The sequence below is a fragment of the Gymnoscopelus microlampas genome, assembly GCF_963454915.1.
Source record: "Gymnoscopelus microlampas genome assembly, chromosome: 5".
In the NCBI taxonomy this organism is placed as follows: domain Eukaryota; kingdom Metazoa; phylum Chordata; class Actinopteri; order Myctophiformes; family Myctophidae; genus Gymnoscopelus; species Gymnoscopelus microlampas.
Window position 1 is genome coordinate 31,715,918 of NC_139942.1, and position 25,835 is coordinate 31,741,752.

Sequence of the window (25,835 nt, forward strand, 5' to 3'; positions counted from 1 at the left end):
TTAGAGCATCATATATTGCATCGATAACATTTACACATCCCTTTCCTCCTAGATCAAAGATGACTGGCCAGGCTACTGTTTAGACCTGTTCAACTATCCTGCTCACTACGCTGGGGATTTAGAGTGTGTCTACATCCCACATGGAGTCATCATGGACAGGTACCTGTAGCCTAGTAGTACTACTACAACTACCATACTACTACCATACTATGCGCATGGAACGTAATGTCCTTCACTCTTATACTCAGTGGTTCTCAAAGTGGGGTCCGGGTAGGGGACCCCATGGGTCCTTGAGGGAGGGGGATACAGGATAGGTGGGCACTAGGGACATCTGGGCACCTCGATATAAATTTGGCTATTTTGTCAAAAATGTATTTTTTTTAATGGTCTTAAGTAATGAAAAGTATGTGAACATGCATGGTACATCATTATTAGACTTACAGTAGGCCTTCAACTTCTTGTTTATGCCCCAAAATGACTGGATGCAGGTTTTGTAGCAATTTGTAGCAATAGTAGAAATATTAGACCTTAATTGTCGAATGTTTAAGGATGTTCACATCATGTATACTTTACTTTACCTTTTTTTAAATATTTTATTTTTTAACATTTTGGACAAAATGGCCAATTTTACATGAGCTGTCTACTGCCTAGAGATGTCCCTAGTGCCCACCTATCCTGTAACCCTTGCGTTCCGGTGGGGTCCCCAAAATGTGTTAATATACTGTATATCAATCAGTTTAACCACTTTAACCAGCTGGAAGCTCTCATCATCTCAATGTGTTGAGAGCTTGTCGATCTACTATTTTCCAAAAACCTGTTGACAAATGTGCAATATTTTAACAATATTTCAACAACCTAAATCTTGTATAGGGGTCCCTGGCTCAAAATATTTTCAGATGGGGTCCTTAACATGAAAAGGTTTGATTGATTGATTGACATTTGTATTGACAAGAATACATGTACATAACATGACTACTATGTTTGTACATATTTGTAAAAAAAAAAAATAGCTTGAGAGATTATTTTCATTTTGGTCATTTGAGTGCTATATAAGTGTGCAAACTGAGTGCCATGTGTTGTTTTTTGGGGGGTGGGGGTACTGTTGTTCTGTGCAAAAATAATTAACAGTTGCCAGGACAACCGGATCTCTGTATCTGTCAGTCCTTGTCCCTTTTATGCCCATAAATGGAGCTGACTGATTTGTTTGCGCCTGGTGCCATGACGACACATTGAGGATAGACAAAACACTACATAGTTGGGCGTAGCTGCATTGGGAACTCCTTATATGGTTATGGCTGAAACATAGTGACATGAGCGTGACGCCGTGGTCAGCCGGCCCGCCGGCCGGTCCTCCCTTAAGCCAATTTGAATATACTAGAGTTCGGGCCGCTATGTGGCCCTCACACCTATATGACCCAATATGTCTGACTCATAGTGTCAGGGGCTTTGTAAGAATACCCGTTGTACCTGTCTGTCCCTTTTGTCCCTTTTGTACCCATATATGGAGGTCTCTGTATCTATCTGTCTACCTCTGTCCCTTTTATGCCCATATATGGAAATCTCTGTATCTGTCAGTCCTTGTCCCTTTTTATCTGTCAGTCCTTGTCCCTGATGTCATCAGTATATGCACGTATATTGGAATGTCCATATAAGGGCATATTGGTTGGATCGGCATTTCTGGACAACTGTGTCCGAACTACTCGACGGCGGGCACTGCACTGATGCAGTATCACAAAACATAAGCGTGTCTATGTTTTCTCACACTCTACTATTTACAGGACTGAACGTCTTGCTAGGAATATCATGGATGACCTGGGTGATCATGACATAGTGGTGCTGTGCGTGCTAAAAGGAGGCTACCAGTTCTGTGCCGACCTGGTGGAGGGGATCAAAGCACTGAGTCGCAATTCCAACCAATCGATCCCCATGAGGGTTCACTTCATACGACTCAAGAGCTACCTGGTGAGACCCTGGCTACTAAACAGACTTCACGGCTGACTGACCGATGCGAGACAAAGTCGATAGATTCGTTTCATGCTTGATTATCATCCATGGTGGTTCAGTCATGAGACTGAGGATTGAGACTTGAATTAGAGCTGTCGTAATATCACAATATGAGCCTTGTGGCCTCAACTATGCCCTCTCCTATGGCTACGATGTCAAGGACCCCCAAATGAACCCATTAAGACCCGAGGCCGCTTCTACAAATGCCTTCTAAATCAGTAGTTCTCACACTTTAAAGATTTTTCAAAAATAGCAGATGTACAAGCTCGCAGTGCGGCACGAAGTGGCGCGCTGTGAGCTTGTATATCTGCTATTAAGATTTTAGTTTTTAGATTAGATTTAGTACAGAATTATACAAGGTGGGGAGATAACATTAGAGAGAGTGAAACCTATGATCAGAATTGTCACTGTTATAATTCTCTCATACAAATGGTACGAATATGTGTACCGTATTCATGTATTTATTCATTTATTCATAAACGTTGACATATACAAACAGCAATAAGAGAAACTTTCTTTGCTCTCTTCTGTTTCTTGCAGAATGACCAATCAACAGAGGATCTCCACATTGTTGGAGCTGAGGACTTATCTTTTTTGGGTGGAAAGGTAAATATTAATTATCTATTCAAAGAATAATTTAATAATTGTTTTTTTAATGTCAAATAAGTGACAATATCTGATAATGAGAATGAGCTGATGTTATGAACTCTATCTGTAATTTGAAAAACATTGTCGGAGCAGACAGGTCAGGTAATGTCTAATAGCTTCCTCAAGAGGGCAGCCTTTCTTAGAATTTGACATTGACCCATATTCATTCTCTTTAAAAAAAAAATAAGAGTCTTATAATAGGAAGCACAACAACAAAATATCCTCTGGCTCATGGTAAATGCATACAATGAAGAAACAACATAAAGCAATAAAACAAAACAATACACTCCCCTCATTCTTGAGGAATTGGTTCACCACTTATACAGCAGAAGTCAGAACCTAAAGTTAACCAAGCTGACTGTTTAGGGCTGAACAATTCATGATCATGATCCAAGTGAAAACACATTTTGATTGTACAACTTTACAGTCCAGTTATAGCTATAGCATATGCTGTCCTTTTTATCTTCTGACAAGTAAACAAAATGGGAATTGTAAGTATTAACTGTATATACCAGTGTAAATACTAAAGCAATTAATAATCAGCTTTCAACTGTTAAATTTGAAGTCTATTTACATTAGTTATTTTTAAATGGTTCTGGAGCTTCTGAATTGTATGAGCTTGCAACAGTGTGCCTTATCTAAGGCCTCTGTCTGTCTGTCTGTCTGTCTGTGTGTGTGTGTGTGTGTGTGTGTGTGTGTGTGTGTGTGTGTGTGTGTGTGTGTGTGTGTGTGTGTGTGTGTGTGTGTGTGTGTGTGTGTGTGTGTGTGTGTGTGTGTGTGTGTGTGTGTGTGTGTGTGTGTTTGTGTGTCTCTCATGTTTGTATAAATATACGTATGCACTGCAGGGACACACTACTCACTTCTCATTGGCCAACAGGAAGAAGAGAAATATCAATCAGCTGATGTGATTACACTTAGTCATATGCACAGAGTAAACTCTGATGCACTCTGTAGTCAGGCGTGGCATAGATTTATTTCTGAGTTATGAGGTATGGAGTCTGACTCATTGCCTGTTGCTTTTCTCACTGAGTATTTTAAGGCTGGCTTCCTGTAATGTACAACTAATGTAGTAATCCCCTGGTAACTGAATGTCACAGTGCAGTCCTGGAAGTGAGCATATTGAGTGAAGTGGAAAACATCACACAAGGTTGAGGCCTACGCCCATGGAGTTCTTCACATATATTTACAGTTGATTGTCCTCTCTGTGTGGAGACTAAATAGGTCATTCTAAAGTAATTCATGTAGAGATACTGTACTCTAAAGAATACTCAGGAAAGATAATGAGGACTAGACAAAGCATATCTTATTGTCTTCATGCCTGGATGCATGCGTTGTTTGAAAAGGAGTGACCCCACAGTGAATTGGTCAATTTAAGAATTGTTTTTGTAGACCAAGTTTTAGTTTAAGGCTTCAGATCCTTTTACTGCCCAGTTGTTTTGGACTTATTAGACAAACATTTCACCTATTCAAATGAGGTACTCAGCTTTCATTTCCTTGTGCCATTCATTTCCTTGTGCCTCACTGACAGCGTGATATAATGAAAACATGTTTTTTGCATTAATGGACTTGGGAGGTGGATCACAACTATGTATGACTCAGTTTTCAGCCCTTTCAAAACACTTCCATCTGAAGTTTAGTAAATTCATTACAGATGATAATATTCTCACTCAGATGTAATGTTTCTTTTTGTTTTGTTTTGTTGTTTTTCAATTGTGTAAATGTTGCTACACAGGACGGAAATCTGTATCTTTCAAATGTCCCTTTTAACCCATCGGATAATTTATGCACAGTAAAGTGAATGTACTTCACATTAAAGAACAAAAAAAAGAAAGTACATACATCTACCCCACCCCCACAACAATTCACAAACGCACGCACACATGCATGTAGGCGTGCTGTGTGGGGGCACACACACACACACACACACACACACACACACACACACACACACACACACACACACACACACACACACACACACACACACACACACACACACACACACACACACACACACACAGAGACACAGAAATTGGCCAAATGCCTGAGAAAATAGGAAGGTCTTAAAACACTGTTGTGGCCGATCACAAGGTCATCATGCAGTTTGTTCAACAGGGTAGGACCATAATGACTAAGTGCACATTCACCAGGTTTATTAGACTCTATTCTAGGCACAGGAGACCAATGTCTAATTTGTCTATAATAAGTTAGAAGATCAGAGATGTATTCAGGAGCAAAACCACTTAGAGCCTTGTAAACAATAAGTTGTACTTTGAAATTGATGCAATATTACAGCGTAGCCAATAAAGGGATCTAAATATAGGACTAATGTGTTCAGCTCTTCTTGGCCCAGTGAGTACTCTGGCTGCAGCATTTTGAATGAGATTGACTCTACCTATCCTATGGAGTATTTTTGGGGAGTCCAGTGAAGAGGACATTACAGTAATCTCACCTGTTGGAAATGAATGCATGGACCTGTTTTTCAGAGTTGGACAGAGACCAGAAGTTTCTAACTAAGCTGTCTAGCTGTCAGTTTTCTGTCCTGCTCTCTGGGTCTCAGAGACAGTGAGAACAAAATGTGAATTGATCTGCTGTCTCTGACCCTTAGCACCTACTATGAAGATCTCAGTATTGCTTTGTTCAGCTGTTTTGGGACATCCAGTTGATGTCATCAATGCAATTAATATGCTTATTTACTGTACAGGACCGGTTAACTGGGGGAAATGTAAAGGATTTATATTAGTGTCTAATATTCTACAACTATTTTAATCTAGCTGTAGTGTAGAATCTCTTCACTTGTTCAGTTCTGAACAACAGTCCCAGTAGAGTATTTCTGTAAGTTTTATCTTTGTATTGTGTGTTGATTAGAGACGGCTTGTTACACATTCCTAAGCTTAGATTCATTGTTTGATATCCTCCCTCTCTTCTCTCTCCAACATGCTATCAACAGAATGTACTGATTGTGGAGGTGAGTCATCCATGTTTTTGCTTCCCCTTTTTTCTCTCTCTGACTTGAATAGACCCAATGCTATACGTGCATGTTTATGCAGGTCAAGAAGACAAGGCAACTTAAGTTTTCTGCTCTGCAGGATATTTGAAGTAGGAAACTACATGAGCAAATCCCTGGATTCGACCATTTTAATTGGCTTCATTTTGTCAGGGATGTCTGAGGAAGTTGACATAAGAAACTTTGTTATTTGCTCAATAATGTGTCCTGCTATGAGAGTCAGTGTAATCAAACATAATGTGAAACAAATCATATTATTCCTGTCTAACAATGGGCAGTTTATTTTAGCAGATTTGGTTACTTCCCAGACATCAGTCAATATGCTGTAACAAACAGTGGATTATTTCAGAAGAATGACAATCTAGGCAAGTTTTTTTTATGTAAAATGGTATGTAAACCTATATTTGCCACATTGCCCATATTTATTGATGTAAAGTAAGAACAATTATGGTAATAATAAAAGACTCATAAACAAATGGCACACTGCAAAGTCCTGAGTGTTAATTTAACTATGAGAATTAAACTGACACTCAGGATATTAATGTGCAGGAGCATGGCAGTATGTACTCGTAAGACTAATTGCTTTTTGACTTGCTAAATGGGCTGGCACATCCACTAATTGGTCTTCCCTTTTTTCACTTCCATTTTATTGACCATCACACAAACACAACCCCTTTGTGGAATTGGTGAACAGCGTGGTCAAGTTCGCGCTTTCATCTCAGGACCTGTTTACCCTGGTCTGTATTTGAATGTTGACAACTGTCCCCTCTCTGAACTCATTCTTTCTGTCCCTTGAAGGCCATTGTAGACACAGGGAAGACAATGAAGACTCTCCTGAAGCATGTGGAAGCCTTCAGGCCCAAACTGATCAAAGTAGCTGGGTGAGTGTTTGCTGAAAACAAAACAAGCTGAGTCACACAATTTCCTCCTTCCAGTCTAGACAGATAGTAAGAATGGACACTGGTTTTAGATACACTGGTACCGTTATAGAGAATATTGTTCTGTTAGTCCTACACCACTGGTAGGAGTTTGACATGAGTTGACATGCCGGCTTTTTCCCCCTTCAGATTACTGGTGAAGAGAGTGCCACATAGCTCAGCCTGTCTTCCTGATTGTATGTAACCTTTCTTTTTTATGTAACTTTTTTTAATGACTCATTCTCCCATCTCAGTAAAGAAAAAAACAATGGTTGAAACTAGTGGGCCAGTGAGTCAGAGGACAGTGTACAATTGCTTTCTTCCAGACAGTATATATTTTCTCTTTCAGATGTTGGTTTCGAGATACCCAATCGCTTTGTTGTCGGATACGCTTTAGACTACAATGAGTATTTCAGAGATCTCAACGTAAGTCGTCACAGTTACTTTCTTATTTTGAGATACAATGATCTTGTTGTGAGAATGACTGTGGGCATGTTTATTGAAGGTGAATATATGTAAAAACATTAAGGATTGAATCATCTTCTCAGGATTCTCCAAAGAACTTTGTACAATAGACTGACTTCAATGATACATTTTTAAAAGAGAACACATTTAGGAAATGTTCTTTGTCAGTTTCATTTCTGATATAAATATCTACCGTATGTACAGTACTGATCTAAAGTTTACATTTTTACTTTGTTCTTTTTCTCTTGCAGCATATCTGTGTTATCAGTGAAAGCGGGAAGATGAAATATAAGCTCTAAGAGGAGACGGTGACTTCTGAAATGTCTTCGACAATTACTATCACTAGTACTACAATTAAAAATCCTGGTTCATCTAATTGTTTCATGACATTCCTTTGTCCACCTTCCATGACTCTTGCATCTTATCCAGCGATTGACCTTGTAGTGATCTTAATAAAACATTGTGTCATATTTTTTAAGGTTCAAATAATTGCATCATTTGTGTTGACAGAACTGAATTAAGCTTCATTGTTTTGCATTACTTAGTTTAAAATCTAACATCATATTTCATTTCAGTTCTACTGCTTGATGTATGCAGTGTAGATAACTTTAATATCATTTATTGTGTGAATGTACAGTTTTTGTCAAATTAGTGAATGATATAGTAACTAAACAGTAACTCAGCTTTTAAGATGAAAGGGAGGATGCACGTTTTATTAGGAAATGACTGTTCCTGTTGGAAATTGAATGATAGATCTCCACTTGGCCTTTGAATGTCTTATTTGTTATGTGTCTGTCACCTCACCTTTGCTGCTCTACATGTCAGAGGCAAATAAAAGGGTATGGAGTGTCCATTTTTTGGGGTTTCATTATTGTTTTTTTTGGGGTTTTTTTTAGGATTCTTTTCTCTTTTTTACGAAGATAATGTCAGTTCTAGGTATTGTGTGCTACTTTTCTATTCACTTATTTGAGGTAGAGACCACAATAAAGAGAAAACGAATTCAGCATCACATGCACTCCACATGTAATTCTCCATCGTACGACGGTGTCACGCACCGTTAATAGCCGATTTACAAGCTTATTGTGAGCTTGTAGATAGGCTATTTTCGATGTGCGACAACGTCATACTGTATGGTGAAGTATAAATCAGGCTACAGGTTGCATTTTGAGTAATTTAAGTCATTGCTCCAGTATGGCAAACAGTCTATTACATCTAGAAATAACAGATGTATTAAAGGAGTAGTTCACCCAAAAAAAGACTTATTTCTTATCAATTACACACCCCATGAAGCATTGAATCCATGGAGATCTTTTAGTTTTTGTCGCAATCCTAAGCCAATATAATAATAAGACCCTAATGTATCCATACATTAGGGTCTTTATTATTATCATCAAATTATTGGCTTAGCATTGCGACAAAAACTAAAGAATCTCCATGAATTCAATGCTTCATGAGGTGTGTAATTTATAGGAAATATAGTCATTTTTTGGGTGAACTACTCCTTTAAACTAAGAATAGTAATAATAAAACACTGACGTTTGTTTTGACTAATAGTGTGAATGTATGCAGGTTTACTTCTTCTTTTTTTATATATTTATATTTTATTGCAGATGATTCATACAGTCATTGATCCATCCATCTTATTTCTCTTTGACTTGTAACTGGCATTTTTATATCGGCATGCAGGTTTACTTCTGTTTAACTGTTTGTTACAGTCTCAAATGGCTTTATGGGTCCATAAAGGAAATAAAATGACACCCCTGACCATAAAGCCCAAGGAAGACCAAATGAGGTCAAAACCTTTGCTTTTGAAACAGTCATTATTTTCCAAAGCAATAACTGTTGTGTAAGACTGTGTTATTTGTCTGATACATTTACTTCGTCCTGAACCATGCAGCGACAGAACATAATGCATGTGCAGCAACAGAATATAGGCTATGCATGTGCACAATTGAACCCTTGACCATAGACTCTCACTCAGGGCAAGAAAACCCCATAGCATTGTGTCTGGGGCCAGTAAAAAGCTTACATTTTATTATCTAATGTAAAAGAGAATCAACTGTAAAGTAAATAACTTCCAAACATGAACACCGAATGAGCCTTTTAGTTATGTGGTGCATGGTTGTCTCGGAGATTAGCTTGGCAAAAGGTTTCAAACCTATGTTGAAAGACTTCTCTGTAAACATTCTTGAGAGAAAGAAAATGGGTCAACTGCAGATGATTACAGATAAATGGAACAAACAAGAGTCCGTTGTATGAGCAGTTGGGCTCTTTGTACACCTGACATATGACTCCCCAGTGTCTGAGTAGTGGCCTAAAAAAAAAAAAAGTTACACCTGGTTGTGAAATCTGTTCAGGAACTTCAATGAATTATCGTTGGTGTGACCGTTATAAGAGTGAAATTATGTCCTTTGAGAGTTATCCAAGAATGTAAGGGTAGGATATAACCGTCATATGATCTAGTCTAGGCTTACACTTTGAATTGACAGCCTGTTCCCAAAGTCACACTGTTAAGTTCATCAGAAATATGTCCTAACACCCATCAAGTTGATATGTCTGATAGGCATAGTAGAACCATTGAAAAAAATGGCTGTGCAGGCCAGGACTGCTTTGTGAATGTCTTTTTAGGGTGACCTCTCCAAAGGCCACCAATCCCAAGAACAGGTGGCCCCTTATGTTGTGAAAGGAATAAAGGGGACATTTGTCAAGGCCCTGAGAATCTGAGAACTTTAGTCTCCAGTCCTCGGTGTGTGTGTGTGTGTGTGTGTGCGCGTGTGCGCACAAGCTTGCGTGCGCATGTGTCTGTTGTTACAGGACTATCAATGTTGATTTAATTTGAAAGTTCTGCTGTGAGAGGGTTAAAGGTTGTGTGGGCTACGAAAAAAGTAAAATAAAAGTTAAAGCTCTATATTCTGATAGTAGCTAATATGTGCTGTTTGTTCAGTAACAGGGGTCTCCCCTTCTCTCCAGTTCTTAAACAGAAAATACATTTTCAGGTGGGTTGCCCATTTCAGACAATCAGGAAAGAGTACCAATTTTTCGGGTTCAATCTTGTCTGCTCATTTCTGTGTCATCACTTCCAATTTCACTTGTTTTTCCTGTATCCGATTCCTGTGTGGGTTCTCCTCCCCTGATTGGATAACATCGGTATCCCGACCTGAACATTCATTTTCTGTTTTTTATTACTTACCCTACAGTAGGCCTACCTTTAATGGACTACTGCATCATAAGACTGTTACTGTACAGTGTGAAACAGTGGGAACTCACATTCCAAATCCACTGCCATCTACATGTCAGAGTCAGACTTCCTCGACCCCACTTTGAACCAGGGCATGTGACTCTTGTGTTAGCCTGCCGCAGCCTACTTAGTCTTGTTTTTGTTGTTGTGTATGAAAAGAAGGTGGATGATATTTGGATTGTGTGGTAATAATAACAGGACAAAATACTTGCTCTACTCTGGAAATAACTTTTAATAGTCAGTAACCTAGTGTGTGTGAAAATATATACATATTTATATTTATTGTCTTTTTTAAACAAAAATAATAAAGTCAGTTCTAGGTATATGTGCTACTTTTCTATTCACTTTATTTGAAGTGGAGACCACAATAAAGAGAAAACACACACACACACACACACACACACACACACACACACACACACACACACACACACACACACACACACCACATATATATATATATATATATATATATATATATATATATATATGTATATATATATGTATATATATATATGTATATATATATATATATATATATATATATATATATATATATATATATATATATATATATATATATATATATATATATATATATATATATATATATATATCTCCTTGTGATTTTTTGACACATTTGATTGGTTTTGACAAATACAAACTCTACTGTGATTGGCCGAGCTTGTATAGGGAGGCGGGCTTACCATAGTGTCGGGAACACTGGAATCAAATTCCAGCTACAATCAGCAGCCGCGTGCAGCAGAGCACCTCCCCGAGGAGAGGAGTGGGCTAGTTGGAATAGTTGTTCAACAACTGTTTGGACCCAAAGATATGTGGGATTAAACATTATGACAACGAAGTAAGGACTATTCTGGAAAACCGACGCTGGGATTTAACTTGGTTCACCCGCTTCCATGGACAAACATTACCGCTCCGGTCCGTAATGTAACGACACTTAGGAACCACACAGGTAAACTTTGTTCCAACTCGCTGCCTGGGTGTTAGCATGCTATGCTAACACCATCAGCAAGAGCCAACAGCCTGTTGCTGTAAACTGAGTTAGTAGTAGTGGCTATTTCTTTCGCCAGCTTCAAATATATCGTTATGCTGCTACATAACTCGGTTAATTTGTATACTACGCTTAACTTTACTCGTCTACTTTTTCGTATTATTTCCAGTTTCGCGCTAAACTAAAGAGGTAAACCCTTCAATGTTCTACTTTTGTGGCCATTGTCGTCCGTTAGAGCAGGAGAACAACAGCACGGTACGAACGACCACCGACCCCAGCGTTGAGCGTTATGTGGCCAAAAAAAACAAAATAACAAAAACCTTTTTACTATTGCTTTCTGGGGCTCGTATCATTGCCGTCTGTTTCATTTTTCAATTACAAGCGGTCGGCGACTGAACAAATAATCGAATTTATGTTTGATGTTGGGATTACTATTTAATCTGAGCTCCAAGCAACAGTCCACTTGTTGCGAGCCATTCATTAACATTATGCTGTTTACCGTATGTTCGTCCATTCTATGGTCAGTGTGTGTTATTGAAACAGCGTGACAGACACAGAACTGTCTGCTGTTTTTCTCTACTCTACGTGTTCGAAAAAGTAAACAAACTTGACTTATTTATTTACTTGTCAACTTAGTGTGTTGACTAGTATTCTAACTTATTATTATTTCTGCAAGTTATATTCTATGACCTAAGCACTGCTTATTTCAAACCAACTTTGCGTTATTTTTGCCATATATGACGTAATTAACACGTAATTAAGATGTTATTAATGCACACACAGTACATTTCTATTAAACTGGAGATAATGTTGAATTCTCGACTTTCACACATAGGAAGTTACATAATGTGTATAGGTTATGTGTATCGATTATATCTATAATATAATGTACAGATTATTTTTGGAACTGAAGCTAGGTTTTTGGTTTACATGTGATCCTAGTTTCGTGGGGCATTACAGTCTCTGCATTCTATGTATGAGATTACCTTGCTTATTGTGTACCGTAAATCGCTCTGGATAAGAGTATCTGCTAAATGCCGAAATTGTATACAAAATAAAAAGTGTGTGACACTAACACGATTATGTCTCTCCAAAGCACCTGGATTGGGAACAACACAAGCAAGAGGGGAGCTGTGAAGTGGACAGACGTACTGTGAACCCTTGGAAATATCTCGTCCTTTCCACTGGATCTATCATTTTCGATGTGGGCGTTTAGGGAGCGCAGTATTTTATGTGAAGTTGAATGATGGCCGCATCACGTTGGGGTCACTCTTGCAGCGAAGATGAGAGGCAAACAACAAGACGTTCTTTCTGCGAGGTAAAACAATAGAATTTAATCTGTGTACCTAGATGATTCTTGTTGAAGTTGAGATCATGGTCAGTTTGTGTTTTTGGACAGCCACTGTCTGCCACAAATGACTTCATCCCATTACTGCTCTGTGAAAGAAAGACCACTGGAAAAGTATCAGGTTGTTTGACACTGTCTCAGCTGTCTGGTTGTTATGACCCTCCTCGCGTTGTTTTGCACCAGTGCTTAAGTTGTTTTGATTGGTCCTGCTCAGCCATATGCTTGGTTTTAAAAGATCCCCCCCATAGAAATACTTCATCAGAAGATCCCAGTAGTACCCCAAGTGAATGGGGTACTAAGCTGTGTGTTTGATGATTACATTAAAGCATATAATCAGTGATAGAAGTAGGTGGAGAATTGTAGATGAAAACAAGACAATAGACAAGTGCTTGACAACCCCCCCCCCCTCCTTAAAGATCTGCTTCGATGTGGGCTTATGTGAAATTTTCCTATGTAATAGGTTGGACGCCATCTGAAAGAAGACCTTTGTGTAGACTAGTAGACTTATTAGTCTGTACTCCTGTTAAATGGAAGGTCAGTCCTATTTATAGAATGTGCAGCTTTCTGTCATTACCTCCAATTCACCCCCTCTCAAATCTAATATTCAGTACCTCAATTCATTGTCTCTGAACCTAAATGAGGGGATGTAAAGGTCCTTGTGCCCTCACTGCCATCTCTCTCAATGCACTAATCCTGCCTCTTGAATATGTCTATGGCTCATTTCGCAGAGGATACTTGGAACACACCAAACTGACATATATTTTAAAAACATATACTGTTAAAGCTTATATAGCCAACAAGGACAATGTATACCAATTTCATTCACTGCCACTGTTGAAATGAGCGCATAAGATGCGACCAGCTCTCTGTTTGCACTTGTAAACGTAGTTTTGGACCGATCAAGAGTGGCTAAAAATAGCTGATCGCTATGTTGCAATCAAACAAGACTGTCTGGAGTTGCCCCATTGACCTGTTAACAACGCATGACATTTTTCTCGATAAGCCGATATTGCAGGATTTTATTATTGCTCTTGCTTTCCCGTCCCAGGAGGTCATAGCAATAATGCATCATAAATCTGTCTGTGGATGTGAGAATAGCCTCTTAATGCACTCAGTGGGCATCCTACTTTTAGCAGTTTGTATCCCTTTAATCAGACAACCCCACATGCTAATTCATGTGCTAATTTGGAGCTGGAAAACCCCCTGGAGTCACCAGCCCTGGGAGTTTCTGGAGCTGATGACGCTAAGGATTTGATGATTTTAAGGAGGTTTTGAGTGGATGTTTTCTTTTATACCCCCCTTTTTAGTCTGGTATGGCACAAGCCTTTTCCCTGAGGTCAGTCACATTTTTACCCAGGAGGTCTCTTGTGCATGCATTACACATCATTTCCTCAATTAATGGAAGCTGACCCCTGTCAGGCTTTCCGTGATTCGCCAGCTATAGCGCATTATGTTGTAATCGGGGCAGGAATTTCAGGGAGCCCATGGCCGTCGTTGCCCCTCAGTTTGCTCTTGTGCCCCTCAAAAAAATGGTATGCCCTGAGGCCACAGTGGCCTTAATGCCATCTGACTTCTTGTCAATATGTAGACACCAGTGTCTCTTTCTTGTCATGTAGACGGCAATGTCTTTTGTTGAGATTCTGAATTCTTAACTCGCGTGAGTCCTCGTCTTTAAGTTTAAACCAATCCAGTAACTTTGATTGGTGCCGGGTTGAGCTAGGATCAGATTGTAAATACCATAATTTCTTTATTTCACTGCAGATAGTCTACATTTAAAAACATCCTTAACCCTTAAATTCAATTAATTATTTCAATGAACTAAAACTTGTTTTATTTGATGGCCTTCCTGCCCTGGCATTTGGCCTTTGTGCCCTCAAAAAATGGACAACACCAAAGACCAATTGGCCGGGCCCCTAAAATGACGAAATTCTTCAGAACAGCACAATCCCCCCTGCTACTGTTTTGAAACTTTTCCTTACAGACTTCTATTCACATTTCATCATTATGACCTTTAGGGACAGTGGTTATTTTGTGGGATAGCTGAAACCAGGAATGGAAAAGGTTTCATAGATGAGCAAACAGAGTAGGGGAAAATATCTTAGATTGAATGGCAAATATGACCAGCCGCCGAGTAATGCAGAGAATCTAAATACTGCAGCCACTGTTGTATTTGCAGGACCCCTGTGCCAGACAGTTGGACAGTGATCACTCCATACCTGCTCCCTGTGGATGCATTCCTCTATTTAGACGAGAGTGCTTCTCGGCCTGATCTCGTCCTTTTTTTGTGATGGCTCTTAATCTCAAGAAAACCTACTGTGATTGATTCAGACTTTTATACTTTAGGCTTTTTTTGTGTGCATATTTTAGTTTGCTGTTGCAGAGTGAAATGATGTCAATGACAAAACAAATATACACAGCTATTAGGTGCATCCCTTGTGTGTGTGACAGAAATACATTTTAGTACCTAATTTATGGTTTGTAACTTTTGTCCTCTGTATGAAAGGTGCTGAGATTTTTGCTATAATTTTGATTTTGTTTATTTTGTTTTAATATGATGCAGTCAGTGTGATCTACACTTGGCACTATCAACAGCAATAGAGAAACAGATCCCCCTCTTTCCATGATCTGGCCCTCATCAAGGCTCAGAGTGTAACTCACTTAGCTTAGCTGCCATTTACAGAACCCTCTGCAGTCTGCACAGGCATCATATGGCTCACTGATGAATATCGGAAAGGGAAAATGGATCTTCAATTGAATAGAAGGCGACTGTTACTTCCTGTTGCCTTACGGTTGTGTGTGTCTTTTATGTCTCTGGAGTATAGAGATGACTTATAGGATTCAGATCCCCCTCAGTGTATGCTTTCTGTGTAGCACATGTGGTAAATCCAAGCCAACCTACACAAAAAAGCCAGGGCACTTTTTCCATCTCCTTGTTTAAACAGCTCACCTACTTTTGAGCTTCAGTTCAGAATCATTGAATCTGTGAATATCAACAGGTTAAAATCTATAGGGCTAATTACAATTATCCCATGGTATGGGCTCATTGAATCTATTTCCGATTGGATTCATCAAATGTTGACACCACCAGATTTTGTCACAATAGCATTCTTCCGTAGTCACAAAAAGTGTTTTTTTGAGCGCCGGAACACTTTGGAATGGATATTATGTCCAGAGAGCTACACATGCACTGGGCGAGACACCTCCTCTCAATGTTTGCCACTTGTGGCCATGTCGTTACAACCCTCTGTGACATTGTTGGGCGGCTCTCCTCCAAAAGTTGAACTATTTTCTATTTGAGGCACCCAGGGTGCTCCACCAAAGAATGCTGGACACAGAGAGCACTGAAGTTGTGTGCAGGAGCTGAGGTGACTGGTGTGGAGTAATAACGTAGTGGAGGCAATTATCTTTCTTTTCACTGTACTCAATCATTCCACTAAAACATCTCGTTCATTTGTTAATCAGTTTGTTCAATGCTTGGCTGGAGCTTGGACTTCCGTGTGCGTTGTGTACTAGTCAACAGGTCCTTCACTGACTGGATCAATCAGTTCAACATGTTCAGCTGACTTTCCCTTCAGGCAATGGGATCTAAACACCAGGCACGTACTTGAAATGTGCCGCATATGTCAATAATGTTGTAAACATGTTTATTTGATTGAAGAATGGTCCAACACAGTTTACAGAGCGGACTGAGTATGTTGATTGGTTAAGGAAAGTCAAATCCTCCCCCTAGAAATCCCTTAGAAATCGAGTAGAGTGGAGGCCATGTCAGACTGAAGCTTTCATTCTTCAGTCTGATATTAAGCTATACTTGTGTGTGAGACACAAGTATAGCATATATGGGTGGTTCTGGACAACCGATCCATGAGCTTCTGATATCACAGAGCGATGTTGGAGCTTGACATCAGTGACACCAGACAGATTTATATGACTGTCTGCGTACCAGAATAAGCAGGTTACGTTTGTGAGAATTGTGACGGCCATTGTGACGCCCATTGTGTGTGTGACCCATTTGAGGTCCTCACTCCTCAGTGTTGTGTATGCAGAGGAACTTAAAATCTCTGATCCATTCTCCACTACAACGCTGTCAATGTAGATAGGGGCGTGTTCTCTCAGCCTCCTGTAGTCCACAGTCAGCTCTTTGGTCTTGTTGATGTCGAGAGCGAGGTTGTTCTCTTGACGCCTGTGTGTCACTGATCTGACCTTATCCCTGTAAGCAGTCTCACTCTTGTGAATCAGCCCATCACTGTTGTGTCGTTAGCACAACTTGATGAGGACGTTGGAGCTGTGCATGGCCACGCAGTCGTGTGTGTGTGTGTGTGTGTGTACACTGTACAGGGAGCAGAGGAGAGGACTCTGCACGCAGGGCTCCTGTGTTGAGGGTCAGAGAATGTCATGTTGCCATTCTCATCACTTGGTGTCGGCTCGTCAGGAAGTCCGGTATTCAGTTGCACATGGTTGGATGCAGGCTATTGATTTAACAAGCGTCCTCCCCCTTTTTGCCTTTTATCCCCCTTCTCCCGAATGTAGTGGTCCTCACTGGTCCTCACTGGCAGCTCCTCGCCTGCCAGTGAGGAGCCCCCAGAGGGAGGATGTAGAGCCTCCACCTCCATCCTACTACTCCCGCCCAACACTCCCTGTAGACTGGTGCCTCCCCAGCCCATAGGAGTACATACTGTAATATCACCCTCCCAGTCCCCGCCCGGCTTTCTCCCACAAACACGGGCCAATTGCATGCATATACTATATAACCTCAACAAAGCAGGATGCACCCCATTGGATTCGAACCCCTAGACTCCACAGTGGTGGTTGGGTATGGGTACCATACCACTGCCCTGCCCAAGTGTCCGAATCCCCCCACTTTTGGCAAATTACACATTTATTAAAACATTTAAATTAAAAACTGAGATGTTGACTGAACTTTCACTCATGAATCGAGGATTGGCAGCACCAAATCTTTTTTAAATTTTTTTTTTTACAGTTGACAACTTCTCCCTGCAGATCAGGCATACCGGTAAGGGGCAGGTAGCAGCGCCACTCCAGCTGAAACCCGACTGCAACAATCCTTATAAAGCCTTACTTTTGGTCATTCTGCTGCTCCTGACTCATCAGACATGGCCTCCAATGTCAAATGGGTGTAACGTTATTTGTTCTCTACGAAACCTATCCATATTTTCCTTTCAGCCGTTGACATTTGCTGACATGTAAGGAAGAGTACAAATGTGTACACTTTTCCACCCAGATGTGTCACAAGGAAAAATGTAGAGAATATCTCAAGTCCATAAGGAGGACTGATTCTGTACTTGATGTTTAAACTCAAGTGATATTGATACATTCCAAATATCAAAGTATTCCGAGGCACCCCTGGACTAGAACACTAGGGTGTCACGGCACCCACTTTCAGAAACCCTGACTTAACAGATAGCAGGTTGTGATGTACTGCCGCAGCACTACTGCTCATCTCTAAAAACTGAGCAAACAAAGTGAATGACCAAACAACTGACACAGCACCTCTTTTGGATATTAAAGCCCCATGTGACCTCACAAACAATCTTGAAGGTTTCAGCCAATGACTGGCAAGCAAAACATTGGCTTACAAGTATGAGTAGGAACTGACCCTTGTCAACTAAAACAACATCTTTGCTTAGGGATATTGGATAACGGATCGTTTTTCAACCGGATAGCCGACATCATTATTTGGTTAGTTAACTGTTAGGCTAGGCTGAAAAATACAGTGATGACCATCATACCCAACCTGAAATAAAAAATGCATGTGTTCACAGAATGAACATTTATGTTAGCTATTTATTTAGGCTCCTTTCAAAATGCGACATGGAAAATGGATCTAAGAATTTTAAAAATGATATCATTGTAATTAGTTTAGTGTAATTAGTGAGAGGGGTGCATGCATGGCAGCAGAAAGACAGTTGTGTCGTCTCATCTCTGTTCATTGACAGGGCCCAGTCACGTTACTATATTAAACCGACACTGCACGTGTTACAGCCGAATGTAGACAGGGTCGTGCGCAGAAAATGGCAGATCTACAATATATCGGCAATCAGTGTTTTTTTGGCTGATCACACAACCTTAGCACACACTCTCCCTGGATGCCAGAGCAGACCCTCTGCCCTGCATTTTTCAGATCGGCCTGTTATAGCGCCAATTTTTGCGAAACAATAGTTTTGATATGACACCTACAGATTTTGTCCAAACATCACGCACATCGGTACACACTATCTCTATAGTCATGTGATCAAGACAGATCGGTCCGATTTTTCATATTGGTACACACTATCTCTATAGTCATGTGATCAAGACAGATCTGTCCGATTTTTCATATTCTATCCTGATTGGCTAAGATTGGCTTCTAAAGTTTGCAGGAGTGAACGTAGCGTTTGATTACCGTGACACTTTTCACGCACATTCCCACTAGGCCAAGGAAGAAATGCCACCCTAACACAGCATCCGATTGGTGTGAAAGGCAGAGGAATGTGCCACCCTTTTCACATAGGCCTATTGTGCAATAACTTCATCAACATTAATCCTGCAACTTCTACAGATTCCACTCAGCTCTATAATAACTGAATTCCGAACATTGCTGGCCCACAATAACCTACCTGACCTTGCAGAGACCTGTACTTCGAGGACCACTTTTTCTAGTTTATTTTTATTTTGACAGTGACCATGATATAATTATTTAAATAATAATATAATATAATGAACAATTTATATATATATATATATATATATATATATATATATATATATATATATATAATAGGCAGCAGATGGTTTATTTTATTAATGTTGATGGTGAATTCTTGACTGTTATTTGAAGAATCAAAAGTAACGTTTCTGGGCCAGTGGCTAAAATGTAACTCATCGTCAACCCCTGCGTGGACTCTCCTCTAGCGTCACCTGCAGGCCAAAATGTCCACTTCTGTGTGAAATGTCCTCTGCATGTGATGGTATAGATTGGTAATTTCTCTTCTATACATGAGCTCTCTTGATGGAAAATGCTACTATGTTTTTCAAGTCTCGCACTCATCAAGTGCGGGGGCTCTTAGAGTGCAGAAAACATAGCCCACGTTGTCTACAGAGGCTAGTAAATGTAAATGATACTTTTACCCTTAACAGCATTACAAGAATGAAACGCCCAAGGCTCGCCAGAGGCCCTCTGTATCATTATCTTAGGCCTTTCACAGATAAGTGCTTGGTTTGGGCTGGATGTGGTGTAGAATTTGGCAGCCCACAGAGAACTGGGCCTTTTCACAGTTTAAGGAGGCTGTTTACATGTTTTGGTATTTTTAGAGCTGATGTCATTATGATCCATGTAATGTATCATTTGGTGATGTCAGAGCGAGCCTTTCAAAACACAGGGGCCCATGATGTGTCATCGTTTCATATACCTCGCATTCATGCAATTTAGTGCATGATCATCATTAGGCTGGTCTCTCCAATGTCTCCATGCTGCATGTTCATAAGTGCATGACTGCCCTTGTACGTGGATGGCGTATATTTTTTTTAAATTCAGTTGAATTTCCTCATGTGCATGTTCTCTACATTTCATTTGATCAGGTTGTGTGTGAGGAGGATGCAGCACACGCGTACACAAACATACAAAAACACACCCCTTAGTTCAGAGTCAGAGGCAAAAAAACGTTGTTTCTATCAAAGTATCAGTTTAGGCACTGGCACTGTTTCAAAAGTACCGGTTTAGCACCGATATTATTGTTTGGATAAAGCCCAAAGGATACCAATCCTAATAGATAATACCACTAACAGAATGCCATACGCCCCGCTATGCTATGTTTCACCTAACCATTTTTCCCCTCCTTTTATTTTTTAGTAGATGTGTATGTGGTCATGCTACAACTCTTCTGAAAATTGCCACATGCAATCTGTTTTTAGCATGATAGCCTACGTGCAAACAACTCATTGATAAGCCAGAGCATGTTTCGGGGTCCATTCCACTCACATTATGCCTACATGTTAACTTGCATAACTCTGTGAATGTTTTCGACTTAATGCAGCTTGTTCAGTAATTGGCAGCATTCTGGTTGGAATTCCATGGAGGTTTCTTGTCTGATGCGGCATAAGGCTGGGATTGAGAATGTATATGGGATGTAGTCTGTCAAGAGCGGCAGCTCTGATCTAGGATTAGTTTTGCCTCCAAGTTCATAATAAATTAAATGGACCATGGTCTGGATCATCATTCCTGCCCTGAGAGGTTTTGCTAACAAGGGGCCCGGTTAGCTTTTCATTTCCATTGATATCCATCAGAACAAATGCTTTCTTGGAAATACTCTCCTAGGTGCCTCACCCAGTGCAAATATCAGTCGGGCATTGTGGTGATTCATAAATGGAAGAGAGGCATTCTATTGTAAGCTGGTGAGATTAGGTGTGTATTTTGGTGTAGGCGTTTCTTTAATGTATTTTGCTTTATAGACTACTGGTCATGGCCTTTTTTATAGGACATTGGAATCTGCCTCTGTGGTCAAACTAATTCTAATGATTGGCACACTGATTCAGTGGAGTCTAAACTAAGCAAGAGGAAGGGGAGGGCTGTCAGCGAATGTGATTCTGAATTTATTGGCCTAGTTGGTGGTCACCACAGTATTAACATATGCAAGTGCAATGCTAACCCTGCTAGGCATGCGTCTGTCAGGAGTGGCACACACCCCCCTTCTGCCCTACACATCTGAGATCTGAGAGTTGCAAATGGCTCTTTGGCCTGGCTGCTAAATCTGATCAACTGGGCTGGGATTGGCATCCCTTGGGAAGCCAGGCAAGCATGCAAACTTTGCAAAGCATGCCATGCACTTGATCTATTGTCATTTCACCACAAGCTCCTCTGCAGTTATGGATTCAAATGGTTGGGAATTGAGCGAGGATACCCGGGCTTACACGCAGATTTAAATGTGGAAGCACTGGAGCTGTGGGCCAGTCAAAGCTGGGTTGAACAGACTGAAACCTGTTCTGCCTGTTCCCACGTAATACATGGGTGTCAGCTGCACCTGTAGCTCTATTTTCCCAGCTAGCAACACAAACGCTATTGGTCCGTTGTCCTCAAAAGCATGTTTGAACCCCTAATTTCCCGCTGGCACTTATGGTTCCCACTGTAAACTACTTTCCCAAGCCACTGGTTTAAGTTGTAGCCTTTCTGTTTTAGAAGCCATGTGCCGAGATGGTAGTGAAACATGCTGTAACTTGATACAAGACCTCCAGGCCTACAGTGCATTTCTAACGAACCATCAAAGGTGAGGTAAATAAGTAGTAGTACACTGAACATTCTTCATTATGGTGGGAGCGACAGCATACAGTAGGAATGGAAGTGGGAGCTGGTGGTTTCTTGCAAGTGTGAACAAATTGTTGCTCATTGTTTGTTATTGAAATGTGGTTTGGCTCTTCCAGTACAGCCTGCAGCAGCTTGAGGAGGTGGGAGATCTACCCTGTCTTCTTTTAGAATTAAACTAATAACATCCCAATTCCCAAATCTATTTATTCTTATGTAAATGAAAACTAGAGCTGTCAACAGAGCTCAGAAATGATATACTGTATATTTCTTTATTTATCCAATACATAGGAAGTGATGCACATAATGCAGGTAAAATAATGGGTCACTGTTGTCCACCTGCCAAAGTCATTTAAACTCTGCAATAGTGTATAGTTGTCCACCTTTATAGTTGTTTATAGTTGTCCACCTGTCAAAAATCAGTTAACCACTTAAACACTATATACTTTGTTGACCGGGGTTCCCCAGGCGTCTATACTTGGTCCCTTCCTTTTTTGCCTCTACACCAAATCTCTTCCCTGAAAATATGTTCTTGTAGATCTATTTTCACCGAAGGTTTGCCAATTTTTACAGAATGTTTGCCTATTATGACATGCACAGAATAGGGATGCTAGGGTTCATGTGGTTACTCGGCAATAGTTTTCCACCTGTCCAGATCCCTCGTGCTTTGTTGTTCTTTGTCTGGCAGTCGTGTTTAAGGTGTATTCACACTGGTCATTTGAATGGTGGGAATTGGGAAACGCGTCGCTGTTTTTCTATCATTTTATGAATGTGGAATTTGTTTTTGCATGTTTACATGGACGAGAGGCTGCGCTCTCAGCGTAGGATACACACAGGCCCAATGACTTTGACAACACAGCCGTGTTTCAAGACTGGCACTGTGTTCTGTTTGGTCCAACAAAGACTTGTAAATATTTATTTCCCTATTATTTCAACATGTATTTGTTGTTTACAATGTAGCGTTAGTGTTAAACATCACTGATATTATTGTAATATTACACTATTACGGAATTTTCATCTTAATTAGTACAGAGTAGAGAGCTAGATGATGCACAAGCCTGTTTCAAACCTGCGACCCCACTATTAGATCTGTGCCTATGTGGTACATGCACTAACTATTTATTTGACGCCTCACTCTTTGCGATTTTCTGACATTTTACTCATCATCACCTACCCCCACCCCCAGACAGGATTGATGTGCATGCTCATCACATTCCTCTCATTGTGGGTGAAGCTCTAGGCTAAGAGGAGTGACAGGGAGGAGGAGTGTTTGGTTGAGAGGGGTCAGGGAACACGTTTTCACCAGTATGGAAGTACAAGAGTCAAGACTGTTTGAACAGTTCCCTGAAAGTTGTACTGGACCATGGAATATGAGACCGGGGGGGGGGGGGGGTTTACTCATACACACGTTACCACAAAGGTGTGAGGCTATAAATAGTTAGTAAACAGGGACGTGGGTGTCAAAAGCCCTAAATCCTGCATTGCGCCACACAAAAACAATTGTGGAAATGGGACACCATGAATTGACTGTTAACACTGGAGACATTTAATAAGGACCCCTTCTCTTCCAGAGCAGGTCTTCCATTTCATAAAACCAACACATTACTAATGTTGCTCTTCTTAACCCATTCCATCCGGGAACGCATCTGTGTGTAACTTTAGATTTCTTTGTGTTTAAGAAAATAGCAGATATACAAGCTCATAGTGTGGCACTGAGCGCGCTATCCCTGGAACCAAATATTTTGAGATGGGGGTCTCAAATACATATAATTTTGGGGGTCCTTGACATGAAAAAAGTTTGAGAACCACTGATGTTATAGCAACATATGTTTGTTTTTTTTAAAGCAAAGATTTGAGTTAAAAAATCTTGCCCTTAAAAACATATGTATACAAAGATTTGCACACATTTTCACGAATTTCCCCCCTAAAAAATAGCTGATCTACAAGCTCATAGCGCGGCACTTGGTGCCGTGCTATGAGCTTGTTTATCTGCTATTTTTGAATAGCCAAAGAAATCTTAGAATGACACGGATGCGTTCCCGGTCTTAATGGATTAATTCAATTATCCTTTGTGAAATATGCAACTCAAAGACATGTACATGTTGTCAGTCGTGGTTCTTTTTTCTTTAAGCCCATTAGGTTTTCCGGACTTCTCTTGACCGAACTTTCCGCCTTCTAACCCACTCAGTCAAGACCTGTACAGAGTTGGATATATTTTTTATTAACACTCATGTCTCCCTTTTCCCCTTCTCATTTATTTTTGTAGAATGATTCTGCAGAGTGGGGCGACCTGGCTGATCCCTCCGCGGTGTTGTACTCGGCAGATGAGGAGCCTTTCTCATGGCCGGGGCCTAAAACCGTCCGCCTGCGTCGCACCTCTCATGGCTTTGGCTTCACCCTGCGTCACTTCATCGTGTACCCTCCAGAGTCGGCCGTGCACGGGTCCTTTCCGGTAACCAGACTCATATCATATAGGTCTAATAAGGACGTGTGTCTGAACCCACCTGAATATTGTTTGCCTAACCACTTGCGATGATAACGCAGAGTCAACAAACGTAATACATAAGTGTTAAATTCCTTGACTGTGTGGGCACTGAAGTAATTCAAGTCTCTCTCTCTCTCTCTCATGTCTTTTTGCAGGAGGAAGATCACGGCCGCAGAGGTAAGCAGAATAATGAGGCTGTACCTCTTCATGTCTACTTTTCAGACTGTGCTGAGTCAGTACAGTGCCTCTCCCTCTCGTAATGAATCTTAATCTATCTGCTCTCTGGCTCTATTTTTTTTTTACTTCCTTATGTGCAGGGAACAATATAGCCGCTGTGTGTGTGGCTGACCTTTTGTGAAGACATAAAAGGGTTTGGTTAGCACCACCTGTTGCTGTCCTGCATCCTTCACGTAGCTCCAATCTGTATTTGTTTCCGCTTTTCTCCCTCTCCAGAGTAAAGTTGTTAGAAAGCTGTAGTTTCAACCCCTCCCCCACACACAAAACATTTTCCCAAGGTTTGCAGGTCTGCTATTTACTGTTGTTTATGTTTTGGATTTCTGTGTGCATGCATGCATGTTTGTTGCATGCTTGTTTGAGCCTGCCATTTAGTCATTTGATGCATTTCGGGTAATGGAGCCGCAGGTCAATTTAGGTAGGATCCAACTTTCTATCTGTGAGTCTAGAGCTTATCTCGCAAACCAGATCAGGATGCAGCCAGTAGACCAAGTAAGAAATTCAAATCAAAATGTTCAAATTATTTTGGCGCTATAAAGTATCCAAGTCTAATATAAAAAAACACGCCCTCTGCGTCATGAATATGTTTTCCCATTCAAAACTTTTTTTAAAGCACGTAATGAGTCTGGGCATTTTTACTCATGATCACGAAGCTTCAACTGATGGTGAAAAAAATTACAAATTTACCCAAAGAGGTGAAAAAATTACTAATTTACTATCAAAATGTATATAATATAGGCCCATATTTCTGCCTAATGTGTCGTTGCATTTTTTTACTATTTGGTCAAAAACTCACAACAACTTTTTTTAACAAATAATTTTTCGAGTCATTGATAAACATGTATGATACAGAATTTGTAAATTTCCATACCGACTGGCTTTCCATACTGATTGGCTTCTAAAGTTTATGGGAGAGGCCTCCCATACACCTTAAATTTTAATTCACACACTGAGGGGCTTCTATAATGCAGAGCCAAGCGATTTCACTTTGTCCCATTGGAGCACCCCATATACAACAAATGATCTCAGGAGTCATGTGACAATAATCGTTAAACATCTTTTTGATATTCCTTACTGTTTGGCTCTAATTGTGCCAGGGGGTTATTATTATTTTATACAAAACACCATAGATCATGAATGTAACATCCAATTAACCCCTTGCTAGCTACCACATGTCCTGATGGC

The 25,835-nt window shown here is 40.3% G+C and overlaps 2 protein-coding genes across 3 annotated transcripts in view; both read left to right on the forward strand.

Annotated features, from left to right (window-relative positions):
• The window catches only part of prtfdc1b (phosphoribosyl transferase domain containing 1b), an 8,120-nt gene extending 330 nt beyond the window's left edge, over nucleotides 1-7,790 (forward strand). Inside the window, exons 2-9 of the mRNA XM_084057203.1 lie at nucleotides 53-159; nucleotides 1,779-1,962; nucleotides 2,545-2,610; nucleotides 5,603-5,620; nucleotides 6,458-6,540; nucleotides 6,727-6,773; nucleotides 6,926-7,002; nucleotides 7,293-7,790. Coding sequence (XP_083913329.1) covers nucleotides 53-159; nucleotides 1,779-1,962; nucleotides 2,545-2,610; nucleotides 5,603-5,620; nucleotides 6,458-6,540; nucleotides 6,727-6,773; nucleotides 6,926-7,002; nucleotides 7,293-7,340 — 630 coding nt within the window. The 3' untranslated portion in view covers nucleotides 7,341-7,790. The remainder of the gene's footprint in view (nucleotides 1-52; nucleotides 160-1,778; nucleotides 1,963-2,544; nucleotides 2,611-5,602; nucleotides 5,621-6,457; nucleotides 6,541-6,726; nucleotides 6,774-6,925; nucleotides 7,003-7,292) is intronic.
• Nucleotides 7,791-11,044: 3,254 nt separating this feature from the next.
• arhgap21b (Rho GTPase activating protein 21b) overlaps nucleotides 11,045-25,835 on the forward strand; it is a 45,105-nt gene continuing 30,314 nt past the window's right edge. For both annotated transcript variants that reach the window (XM_084058238.1, XM_084058239.1), the window contains exons 1-4: nucleotides 11,045-11,252; nucleotides 12,388-12,609; nucleotides 24,198-24,383; nucleotides 24,572-24,593. In XM_084058238.1, the coding sequence (XP_083914364.1) occupies nucleotides 12,535-12,609; nucleotides 24,198-24,383; nucleotides 24,572-24,593 (283 nt within the window). In that variant the 5' untranslated portion in view covers nucleotides 11,045-11,252; nucleotides 12,388-12,534. The remainder of the gene's footprint in view (nucleotides 11,253-12,387; nucleotides 12,610-24,197; nucleotides 24,384-24,571; nucleotides 24,594-25,835) is intronic.